The following is a 12,079-nucleotide window of genomic DNA, read 5'->3' as shown; positions in this document are numbered from 1 at the left end:
GCTCAGCCTCGGTTGGGAAGAGCTGAGCTCGTGCAGGCCACGAGCTGCTGTTCGCGGAACTCTGCTGTGGGCCCCACATGACACGTTAATCTGCTGTTTGAATCACACGTTTCTTTTTTCCATCGAACGTCTTTACAAGCAACATTTAAAAAAAAAAAAAAAAAACCAAGGGTGGGGGAAACCATCAATGCCATCCACGTGGCATCAAACCGTTGGCAGCCAAAGACGGCCGGAGGCTCCGCAGGAGTAACTGACTACAAGGAGGGGGGCCTTTGTAGTAATTGAGCCACTGCTGACGTGTCACGTCCTGGCGGGAAAGAGCAGACTGAATATTTAAAGGCGAGCGTCGCTCTCTTTCGCCTCCCCCCTCCCCTTCCCTCCTCCTTCTCTCTATTGCTTGGTTCCTCGCTTCTTCCTTCAAGCTTTTTCCTTCTCAGACGAGACGAGACGATATGTCTTCGGCCTCCTCTTCCTCCGAGGTCGAGCAGGAGGAGGCCGAGTCGTCCCAGGGGCGTGCGTCGTCTTCGTCGTCCACTCGCAGGAGGGCGAACGGGGACTGGCCCGATCCGTTCCTCGAGTCTCTCGCAGTCCGGGTTGCGTCAGACGCGGCTCGGACGGGTGGCCGGCTGGCTGCCGCCTACGCCCTCATCAACGTTTTCCAGGTCAGTATCTCGAATCCGCACACATTTCTCTTCTCTTCAGCTCTTCTCCGGCCATATGGAAAAAAGAAAAAATAAACACCTAAAAGTCTAAAACCAAAACTAAAAAAACAAAAAAAAACTTTTTTCGCTTATTTAAATCAAATGATAAATTTTTCTATTGCAAAATGGAAAACGTGTCCCGTTTCGTACGTTTGGCTCGGTTTAGACGTACCGATTCTCGTGTTTTCGGTTGTGATCTTCCGCCTTCTTGTTTGGGATCCTGGGAGATCGCGATTTTCTTCATCGGATGGCTTGTTGTTTGATGACTATATGTGCGCTAGGGTTTTTTTCATGATGTTCTTCCTTTTTCCTTTCTTTTTTTTTTTGTTGTGATGAGAAAAATGGAAAAAAAAAAGAAAATTATTCTTTTCTTTTGTCATCCTGCGGGTTAGTAGAAAATATGCGCGTTCTTCTTCTTTTCTTTATGCAGTTCTATGATATTTGCATTTTTTATTTGAATCACCTGTAGAAAAAGAAAAAAAAAAGATTTTTTTTCTTGGATTTTCATCGATAAACCTACCGATCGTTCTCCTTTATTCGTGTCTCTTCTTCCCAGAAATTGATTTTGTCTGAGATTGATTTTTGTTTGCGCTTTGATGAAACAGATTTTCGGTATTTTCCGGACGATTCTCTCTCTAATATCTGCCGTTTTCGGTATAAGTGCATTCATACTGTCTGACTCTCGATTTCTGTGGCTTCGGTTTGCAGCATTTTGCTATCTTCCCTCTTTATCGTCTGTTGGAAATCCAAAGGAAAACTTTCCATTTTCCATTGATCCAATCGGACCCATCGATCTCTTCCCTGATGCGTTCTTATGGAAAGAAAATGCTTCCATTTCCAGGTTTACCTTATGTATTTGCTGAATGCTGACTGGACGAATCATTATGCAATCTGTATCTGGCTAGTACTCGTTTCCCCAGAAAAAAACCACCGTCGTCGTTTCTTTCATCGTTATCTCTTGTCAAGGGATGTGGACGAGATACTCTTTGTTTGGTTGCATTTCTCCTTGAATGCATCCGCCAAACACTGTCATTCTCATTCCTTTATCTGCAGGAGAGAGAGAGAATGACAACGATGACAGGAGATTTCTGGTGTTAAATCTCTTCGATATTGTTTGTACGTTTTTTAGTCCTTTTCTGTTTGATATTGGCTTCGGTGGGATTCTTCTGTTTGGAATGTGTGCTCTAATACTCTCACTTTGTCTACTTGTATCACTTCATTTTCCTAATTTTAATCCACCACCACCAGCCTCCTCGCTACGCCACCACTCATCCCAAAGTATCAAAGCAAATTTAAAGAGAGAGAGAGAGAATCAATCCATTACGCATTTTGTGAGGTAGGCAGGCAGTCTCTCTCCCTCTCTCTCTCTCTCGGTTGAAGTGATAGGGTGTCAGTTTTGTCTTCGTGATAGTATGAGTCAAACGTTCTAAGCTGGAGTCTGCTCATGGGTTATGCTCTCTTAGTTTATTCCGTGGAGCTATACTTTTTCTGATTAAAAACATGAAAAAGTATCATTTTTTTTCGTGAAATTACTGCATGACAAAACTCCTTTACATGCCTTCCTTGTTTGACGACGGATTCAGCGTTCAGTCACCGCTTAACATATCACCAGATGTCTGGATTAAGAGAGTAGGAGTTGCAGTCATTTTAGGATCCATGTTATCATCATCACATCATCGTGTCACCCGTAAGTGTCAATTCAAACTTTAAGGGAAAAAGGACGTGCAACCAAAGGAAGGTGCAACATCAATAAACCAATGATCAAGTTTTATGGCATTCAACCCGTAAGTGACCACTCATGTTCTTTATGTAATGATCAAGTTTTTTTGGGCATTGATCGGATTTTACATATTTCATTTTTATCATTTATTTGGTAAGCAACATATTTTGGATTATGAATTTGTAATATTTAGATCACATTTTTTAAGTGTCACAGATCAACGTCTGACAATACTTTTTATATAAAATTATGAGCAGTTCATTTTTTATGCTTCAAAAAACATGTTTAGATGTAAAATCTTTATCTAAAGCATAATTTTTATTAAATACATTATAAAGAACAAATATGTAAAAGGTCCGATCAATGAAATGCTTGAACACTATAAAAAAAAGTACGATCATCATTGATTATAGATGTTGCACCTTCATTTGATTGCATGTTGCCCCCTTCCCCAACTTTTAATGCCAAGTGTATCCTTCAAGTTGGATCTGACTTAAAACGTGTTAGGTGTTACAAACTTAGTTCACCTACGATCTCTTGGTTGCAGAGTAGAGCTTCTCCATTCTTCTACCACCACCCATTTTTTATGTTCATCTAATCATAACGACTTTGCAATGAAATCAAGAGTTGAGGACCACAGCCACCTGAAGATTGAAACTTGTTTTGGTGGTATTGACTGTGTAGTTGGTGGCTTTTCTAGGTAAGATATGATGTTAAATATTACAGTTTTGAAGATTTGACCATCATGTAAAAGGTGGGCGGGGGACTCTTTATCTTACCTTTGACCAGTAGAGTTAGGCTTGGGTTACCATCATTAGTCTCACATGCTACCCCATTCTGGACCAGTTGGATATTATAAGTGTCTGTTCAGGCATCACCTAACGTCGGCAGCTCCTAAACGAATTCAGAGAGTCTACCTGACTGTTTCTCCACTTATAGCAGGGTTAGATACAAGTTTAGGCATAAGTGAAATGTGACCAAGTTCATGAACTCAAAGATTTCATGAAATTTCAATATTGCACTGGAAATGTTGCAGTTCATGAACTTGCGGTACGTTTCAACTGACACCTTTTGTGCCCTTCTATTCGATATTCGAGAGGGCAGTATTCTTTCATAGCCTGTACCTTCAGTTTTTTCTTTAGGTCATTACATCTCAGTGAGTGGCTTTTTAAAAAAAAAAAAGTATTGCTACTATCAGCATGCTCACGGTTGTACTATTGGTACGATTAATTAGCTTGAACTGACCATAGTAGGTTTGGCCAATTGGCCTGTCACGAGCTAGACTTAGATTTGAAATCCGAGTCCAGTCCTTCTTTCTTGGTCTTATACTTCGACGACAAGACACTGGAACTCAGCACATCTGATCAATGCCGTCCAATCTTGATCCCCTTCTGAACCAATCTGACTTTTGGCCCTGAGGAGTGGAGTGCAGTGGACTCGAACCCTGGCTTTTGTTTGGAATTATTGCATTGGTACTTTTAAAGGGAACCCTATCTATGACTTTGTGAGCTCACGTGTGATGAATGCTTAAGTCGGTTTACGTATGCTCCTCCCCTGTCTTCTCCATCGGGTCGTCATTCTCTCTCTCCATTAAACTAAACTCCAGTAGTACCTTATGTCTCCTCTTTTCTTTTCTGATTGAAAACGCATTTAAAAAGAGAAACAAAACAATAAAAGCATAAACTCATTGCCGGTTTCACGTAGGAAAAAGTCTCTCTCTCTCTCTCTCTGACCATCCTTTTTAATTTCAAAGACTTTATATTGTCCTCTAGTTTTTATTAAGCCGTTCTGATGAAAAAGGGGAAAGGAAATTTATTTCACTGTTCTGCAACGGCTGCTTTTTCTGATCTCTTTTTTCGAGTTCTTCCTTTTTCCTGAACCCTTTTGAAATTTGTTTTTATTTTTGGGAGTTGCCCTTTTTGCCTTTCCCTTCCCTTCTGCTTCTAGAGACCGGTTTTGTTGCTTGATGGTATGTATGCTGTATGAAACACAGTAACTATTGCATAGATCACCCTCGAGGCACTGTATGGACCGTACAATTGTTGGGTAAAGCTTGAGTTGACGTCTTTTGTCTCTTGTTTCAGAATTACAAGACAATTCAGATCAAGTACGCACCAACTGTATGATGGGTTTCTCTTTTGCCTTTGCTTTTTCTATTGTTTATTTTCCAGTTGGTAGCGTGGGAACCTGCCTGAATTCCCGGTCAAAAGATGGGGAAAGTGAATGTGGATGTCTTCGTTTCTCGAGAGGCATGATTGATGTGAAGGGACCGGTGGTTTGTGAATCATAAATTTTCCTATTTATTTACCTTGAGTCCTGCCCATCAGCCTACACCCAAGTACAGAGCCTATGCATAGAGGATAGAGACGTAGATGTAGGAGGATGGTAGGGACTTGTCATTTCTCCAACCCTAATAAGATTGCTTTCTGGATATGGAAACGAAACACCAATAGTCTTATACTGCTGCTAGTGACATCTTGTGGCGGGTATCATGTGCGCAGTTTCTGTTTGCTTCCGTGCATCTGAGAGGGATGGAAGGTGTGCCTGCAGAAACCGGATGGGGTCATATCGGTTATCCTCCTGGAATTGGCATTAACTTTTTCAATAGTTCTTGTTTCCTGTCAATGGGGGATCGATGGGTCATGGTGCTACTTATCCTTTTTAAGTCAATGCCCTTAAGAGAGTTTAGCCTACTAAAGTAATCACCCTTAGATTGTCTACATTTGTTGATTGACCAACTGGTCCGTCCCATCATTTTTGAAACAGTCACAATGATCTGCCAACGATTGCCTCTCTCTCTCTGGATATATATATATATATATATATATATATATATATATATATATATACTGAGTGTATCTACAGCAATCTAGTAGAGTCTAAATAAACTTAGTTTTTCGGTTGATCTCAATCTAATAGAGAATATAATATGTTTTGAGTTTTTGTGTGGATTTAAACTTACAGATGTCATTTGCAGGCATTATTTAATAAAAGAATGAGCTTTAAATCATGTGAGTGTAACATGCACGCAGGTTTTTCAAGAACTTTTAAAATCAAATGGCCCACAATCTGCCATTTTTTTGGGGGGATTTGCAAGCTGGGGTTAAGCAGACCCCTGCAAGATTACACGAGTTGCATTACAATAAAATAATGTGCCAAATTTAACAAATAATAAATTTACTCTTTTAGGCTTAAAAAAATAGAATCCAAAGTTTATGATAAATATATGATGTGACATTTGATATTTGCAGCGTACACCTTTAACTTCCAGCTACAAGGGTATAGATGCATCTTGTGCAGCATATTATCTCTCTCTCTTGTATATTTAATATTTGGTGCCTTTGAAGTTAGCAAATTATATGAAACTATTGAGCTAAAAATCATAAGTTCAAGCTCTATCAACTCAATCTGACCACATAGATGTGTTTAGGAAAGTTTGTTTGCCAAAGATAAAGCCTAAGCCTTGGATCTTGTTATTTCAATCCAAAAATATAAATTTTTATTCATAAAATTTTAGTGCATATTAGACCATTCATTTTTGAAGCTCTTAAAATACCTGCTTAATAGTTCCATATAATTTGATGCCTTCAAAGGCACCAAATATTAACCTTATCCTTATATATATATATATATATATATATATATATATATATATATATATATATATATATATATATATATATGGGAATTTTCAACACTTTTTTAAATTCAACCATGTGGATGTGCTTGGCATGGTGAATTTGCTAGGAGTCAACCATTGGATTGTGTATTTTTGATGAAAAATGCTATTTTTGAATGCTTGAATATTTATGAAGGTTATGAACTATTGATTTTAAGCATCAAAATTGGATGATTCAAGTTCAGGTTCTTATAAAACCAAACATGTAGATAACATCCGCACGGTTAGATTCAAGAGAAACTAACACAAAATTCATTCTAACTGTGGTTCATACAAACATTAGTTCTCATATTCTAGCGACTCTCTAAGCATATGTATATTAATAGTCACTAGAGTATAAGGACTGAAATATGATAACTAGAAATATGGGCATTGTTAATACTGTTTTTGCAAATCCAACCATGTGGATGTACTTGCATGGTGAATTTACTAGGAATCAACCATTGGATTGTGTATTTTCGATGAAAAAATATGATTTTTGAATGCTTGAATATTTTTGATTTTATGCATCAAAATCAGAGGATTCAAGAGCGGCTTCTTATAAAACCAAGTATGCAGATCACATAAAAATCCATAAAATCTCTTTTCACACATTAGTTCTCATACTCTAGTGATTATATATATATATATATATATATATATATATATAAAGAGAGAGAGAGAGAGACCATTGCAGTGGTTGCCCAGCAGTGTTGTTGTGAAGGTATTGAGATGAAGGCATCAGATCAAACCATGCTGGCGCATGGTTGTGTTTGTAGCTTTCTAAGGTGGACCATGTAAGACAGGGTAGTCTTGGTCTCCATCCGTGGTTTTCCTTACAAGTAGGGTTGTCAACGGGTCGGGTTTACCTGGGGCCCAAACCAAACCCTGTTCATGTAGTTCTTATCAGGTTTAGGTATAGTTTTTTTTTTCTTATAATGGGTCCGATTAGACCTGAGTGCGGACCTGATACCATACCCAAAAATTGGGGCAAAGTCTGGTTCTACCTGGATCGGAACCAAACCTGACTGATTGACAGCCCTACTCATAAGGATCCTCTTATCATTAAGAGAGAAAGAGAGAGAGAGAGAGAGTATGTACTGACAGCAATGCATGGCTTTTGCGTCGTCTGATGCCTCCCAAACACAAGGGCCCAGTGGTGGGCAATGATGGTGCAGCTCGGATCTGTCTGTGCAATGTTCATGTGCATGCTACCATTTTTCAAATGACAACACTTGCCATTTCATATTATAATTTTATCTTATCCATGCTTTAGTTATTTCATTTTTGAACCATCTTTAATCAAATTAGTGCACCACAGTCCAAACACCGAAACTATTCAATAATGTAAAACTCGGCAAGTGGCTTAGCCGTGCAGCGTTTGGACTATCAAGAGTAATGGTTTTCATTGTATTGCTGCTGATTTCAACATCCTGTACCATAGTCATCACAAAGCTGCATGTACTCTAGGTACCATCATATTAATATCATTGTGCTTATAAGCTTCACATTATTTCCAATGATAGAATATTGAGTCATGACAACGTTTGGCAGCGTTTTATAATAGCATCTAGACTTGCGAACTTGGCCAATCTGGTATTTTGGTTTTCCTTTCTAGGCATGTTAAACTAGTAGGTAACCCCACTTTTATCTTGTTGATTTTTCCATAAATATTTGAGAATGTTTTCCATTAGTTAATATTTCTAATTGCTTGTCCAGGTCTGCTCCACCTGGCGAGCAATATCCGGTTCTGAATTACTCTGGCAAGCCCTTGATCGTCGGATATGGGGCATCACCGGTCGATCCCGTGCCACTTGGCGCGAGGATTACATATACCATCACATGACAGCACTTAATTTTCGCATTGGCTGGGCTGTGAATACGACAGTCGAGTTTGAGCGAGAGACGGGCAATGCTGGAGACACGTGTCTGCGTGTCGCGCTGTCTGATTCTTACTTGGCATGTGGCTTCTTGGATGGCTCGGTCCGGGTGTTCGACATAGGCACGAGCCGTTGTGTGAGTAGGTTTAGGCCCTCTAACCCAGACAGACTAGGCCGCTTTTCCTTCAGCGTCTCAGGCATTGTCCTACAGGGAAGCAATGCCATCTTTGCTTCCCTTGATGGCAACGTGTATGTGGGGATGATCCCCGGCAGGAACTCCAGGCGTGCTCATGTTGGTAGTGTGTATGTTGATGGCCCTTTAATTGATTTCACTGGTTCTAGTAGGTGGTGGATAGGCCTATTTGCTGGTGTACCTGGCCGAGCCTTCCATATATGGAACAGTGTGACTGAAGAGACCACCTTCATAGGTGGTGGCATTACAGACCCAGAAGCAGTCCTCGGCTGGCGCTTGCTAACAGAACCCCAGCCCAACTATCACCTTGGACGTGTTAGGATTGCTAATGAACATCTGGCCGTTGCTGTGACAGCATCAAGGGCTGTGGTTTTGGATCTCCAACATGGGGGGCTTGTGTTAACTGAAGAAGAGCCTGAAGAGGGTATCATTGTGGATTCAGTGGATGTTCAAGGGGATCTATGCTTGATGGTGTACGCCATTGGACGGGCCAAGGTGATGAAGGTAAGGGACCTAGAAGAGGTTTGTAGATTCAACCTAGGGGATATAGACGTTGCCAATGTGATGGTGTTGTGTAGTTTGAACAGTGGCTATGCTTTTACTTCGATTGATGGATCTGTAAGTGTATGGGATGCTTTGTCAGGTGACTTTTTATATGAACTAGAATTTGAGATTGATGACGCAACAGACCTGGTTGCAGATGACGAGCATGTGGCAGGATGCTCAAGCAACAGAGGAGTGCATTTGTGGGACTTCAGAGCCCTGCTTTAGGTAGTTTGTGCTTGACATCGATTGCAATATGGGGCTGAGCTCTTCAACTCCTCCAGCAGTTGGCAGCATCAGAAGTGTTTACTAGTTCATGAAGTTGGTCCTACACTTTCATGTGATCCCCAAACACGCAGCATACGCCTTTGTTGCCAAACAAAAAGAAGGCAATTCTCTGCTTCTGTTGCCGCACCTGCTTCTATGTGCCAATGATTGGACTTAATGCATCATGTTCTTTTTTTTTTTTTGTTAGAATTGGGCTTTACATTTTTTAAGCCACAGGTTGTATCTAAAGATTACCAATCATGATTCTTTAGGATGTCATATTGGGGTTTTGCTTTTTTGGGTGTGGAAGGACTAACATGTTGGGAGTATTTCTGTTGTTGGTTGTACTTGATCAAGACTGAGGTTGTGGCTTAAAGGGAATATTGGTCCCATCTACTTCATGACGACTTCCAAACCCTTCATCCCCTTTATGCGTGCGTGCATGTATTTCTCCTTATGTTGAGAAGTTACACTAACCTTCTCGGTGGAAAGCATGGGCTTGCATGGTCTCTTGCGGGATTCATGAAGTAGTGAAAGGCAATAGTGAGAAAATTATTCACTCTTATGGCAAAGGCATGATGAAGTTCAAAAGATTCTCAGCTTTACATATGCCAAGTCAAAAGGAAAAAGAGAACCGAAGATGCAGGGCTTTGGGGGGTCTGGTTGGGGGGGGAAGGGGGGCAAGTCTTATCAGATACGGCCGACTATTGTCATCTTTTAAAAAAAAAATGGTGTACCATTCTTTTATCATTGGCACATGGGTGTGCTTGGTGTAGTTTTGCTTCTGGACATGAACGTGCACATGATACTCTTTTGTTGGTGCTTGATTCTGCCTATGCTAGTTTGTTTAGTTTAATCGCAAAGCGATAAAACATGTTGGCCTTCTCTTTATACTTAAGGCTATATAATATTTAATGATGGTCGATCAATTGACCTAATTTTTTTTTTTTAGGTTGATGAGGAGTCTTTTTTTTTTAAAGTTGACGAGTAGAGCGAATCTAAGCAGCAAGCATTCGTGTTTTTAAGTTTCTGGTTCAATTGATCTAGCTGTATTCCTTTGTTTAATGGATCCACGTTTAAAGGTTAACCTGTAATGTGTGTGTGTGCGCGCGCGCGCGCGCCCTGAAAAATATTGGCTACACTGGTGGGTTCCAACCACCAATGAGATACTTCATTTTTTTTATGGTTTTTGTTTTGCAGGTCACACCTTCCGATGTGCTCTATATTTGGTTTAGCGGAAAAACTGGCCCTTGGATCATGTTCTTTGTTAGATTTTTTGGGGGTTAAAAAATCAATGGCATATAATGTACCGAATTTCCATCCCTCAAAAATTATACTTTTACATTGAAAAAGATAAGATCCAACGGTTGATTTTACTATTTTGAGTTATGTTAAATACATCCATAGTTTTAGATTTGGTCAACACGATCTTCTCATATATCTATAAAGGATAAATATTTGGTGTGGATGAAACTTATAGGTTCAAATTAGTTTGTCTCAATCTGTCATCATAGATATGATCTACCTGGTTTTTTTAGTGAAGATTGGTCCCTGGATCACTAGAATTCAATGCATGAGCAGATTTTGTGAGATGTAAAAAATCAATGACTATAAATGAATCAATTTAGAAAATATCTATTGTTGAGAAAACACATTCAAGGGCCAATTTTGATAAAGCAAATCATATAAGTGGCTCTGGTCCTTGTGTTTTGGTAAAGAGAAGGATGGGCGTTGATGAAGTTTATTTGGGGCGGGCTCGATGCAAGTAAGGCATCCCATCTTGTCTCATGGGATCTTCTTTCAAAATCCTTCAACCATGGGTTTGGGTATTCGAGACTTTAGAACTTTAAATGTGGCTTTGGTCCATGTGTTTTTGGGATCAAAGAATGGGCTTTAGTCAAGAGAGTTAAACATGGGCTACATGGGTGGCCTTCAAAGAAAAACTGGCCCTTGGATTATTTACCCGATCCATAACCCATAACTCAATTGGACCTACCTGACCCATCTTTTTATTAGACTAAATCTCTCCACCCCGGTTGAGTCTATTGAATCCAAACCTAACCTGTCACCAACTCCACCAAAACGTGGCTCATTTTGTCCTACTATTGGACCAGAATCTGTCCCTTCCTAACATGCACCCATTAACTGGAGGGTTTGGATCTAGGGAGGTCTCATGCAACCCTGATGATTCTATTAGACGGATCTGCCCATACGGACCCCTTATCACAGTCAATGAAACTTCCTGTATCTCTGTGAATTGGTTTTCTCAATCCCTAGGAGCACCCTCTATTTATAGAGGCCAGTAGAATATATATAGACCCATTTGGACTCTAAGTTCAGCTCCACATTTGAGAATGAGTGCAGCTTAACCATAACAATCATCCACTTTAAGTGATGGGTCTGAGAAGGTAAAATGTGACAATACAATTAAAATCATGAGTAAGGTTGTGAAACAACCTCCTAGTTGATTCCAAGAATAGGAATGCACCAACTAAAAGAGTTTTAATTAATTTAAGTCCGGATCATTGTTGTGGGAAGTCCAGGTGACGCATGATCAAGACTGTGAGACACAGGTGATTAGGGGTGGCAATTTCTGACACGACCCGCCAACCCGACCCGCCAACCCGCCTCTTAGGCGGGTTCGGGTTGGGCTTAAGCCAACACGTTTAATAAACGGGTCAACCCGCGTAACCCGTTTATTAAACAGGTCGGGTTCAGGTTGGGGGTATGCCAACCCGCCAACCCGTCTGCACGACCCGTCAACCCACCAACCCGACCCGTCAACCCGACCCGCCAACCTGCCTACCTGCCAACACTACAAGAAAATTGTTAATTAGCGACGGAAATTTGCGACGGATTTTTTCCGTCGCAAATTAGCGACAAATTAGCTAGCGAAAACTTTTTTCATGAATCCGTCGCTAATTAGCGACGGATTAGCGATGAAAGTTGTTTCATCGCTAATCCATCGCTAATTAGCGATAGATTAACGACAACAATTTTTCGTCGCTAATTCTCAATACAAGAAAACCATTTTAGCGAGGGATTTAGCGAGAGAATTTTTCCGTCGCTAATCCGTCGCTAATTAGCGACGGAAAAATTCCCTCGCTAAATCCCTCG

The 12,079-nt window shown here is 40.4% G+C and overlaps 1 protein-coding gene across 1 annotated transcript; it reads left to right on the top strand.

Moving 5' to 3' along the window:
- Positions 1-394: 394 nt before the first annotated feature.
- SAP (Transducin/WD40 repeat-like superfamily protein) lies at positions 395-8,923 on the top strand. Its single transcript, XM_089991061.1, has 2 exons — positions 395-662; positions 7,799-8,923. The coding sequence occupies exons 1-2, from the start codon at positions 453-455 to the stop codon at positions 8,921-8,923; spliced, it is 1,335 nt and encodes a 444-aa protein (XP_089847187.1). The 5' UTR covers positions 395-452.
- The last annotated feature ends 3,156 nt before the right edge of the window (positions 8,924-12,079 follow it).

This window comes from Nuphar pumila, chromosome 16, assembly GCF_984573655.1.
Source record: "Nuphar pumila chromosome 16, dmNupPumi1.hap1.1, whole genome shotgun sequence".
Lineage (NCBI taxonomy): Eukaryota > Viridiplantae > Streptophyta > Magnoliopsida > Nymphaeales > Nymphaeaceae > Nuphar > Nuphar pumila.
This window is presented reverse-complemented; position numbering and strand designations above follow the sequence as displayed.

Coding starts and splice junctions, on each gene's coding strand:
- SAP (XM_089991061.1), top strand. CDS start 453: ATGTCTTCGGCCTCCTCTTCCTCCGAGGTCGAGCAGGAGGAGGCCGAG. Junction 663..7,798: donor CCCTCATCAACGTTTTCCAG/GTCAGTATCTCG, acceptor TTGCTTGTCCAG/GTCTGCTCCACCTGGCGAGC.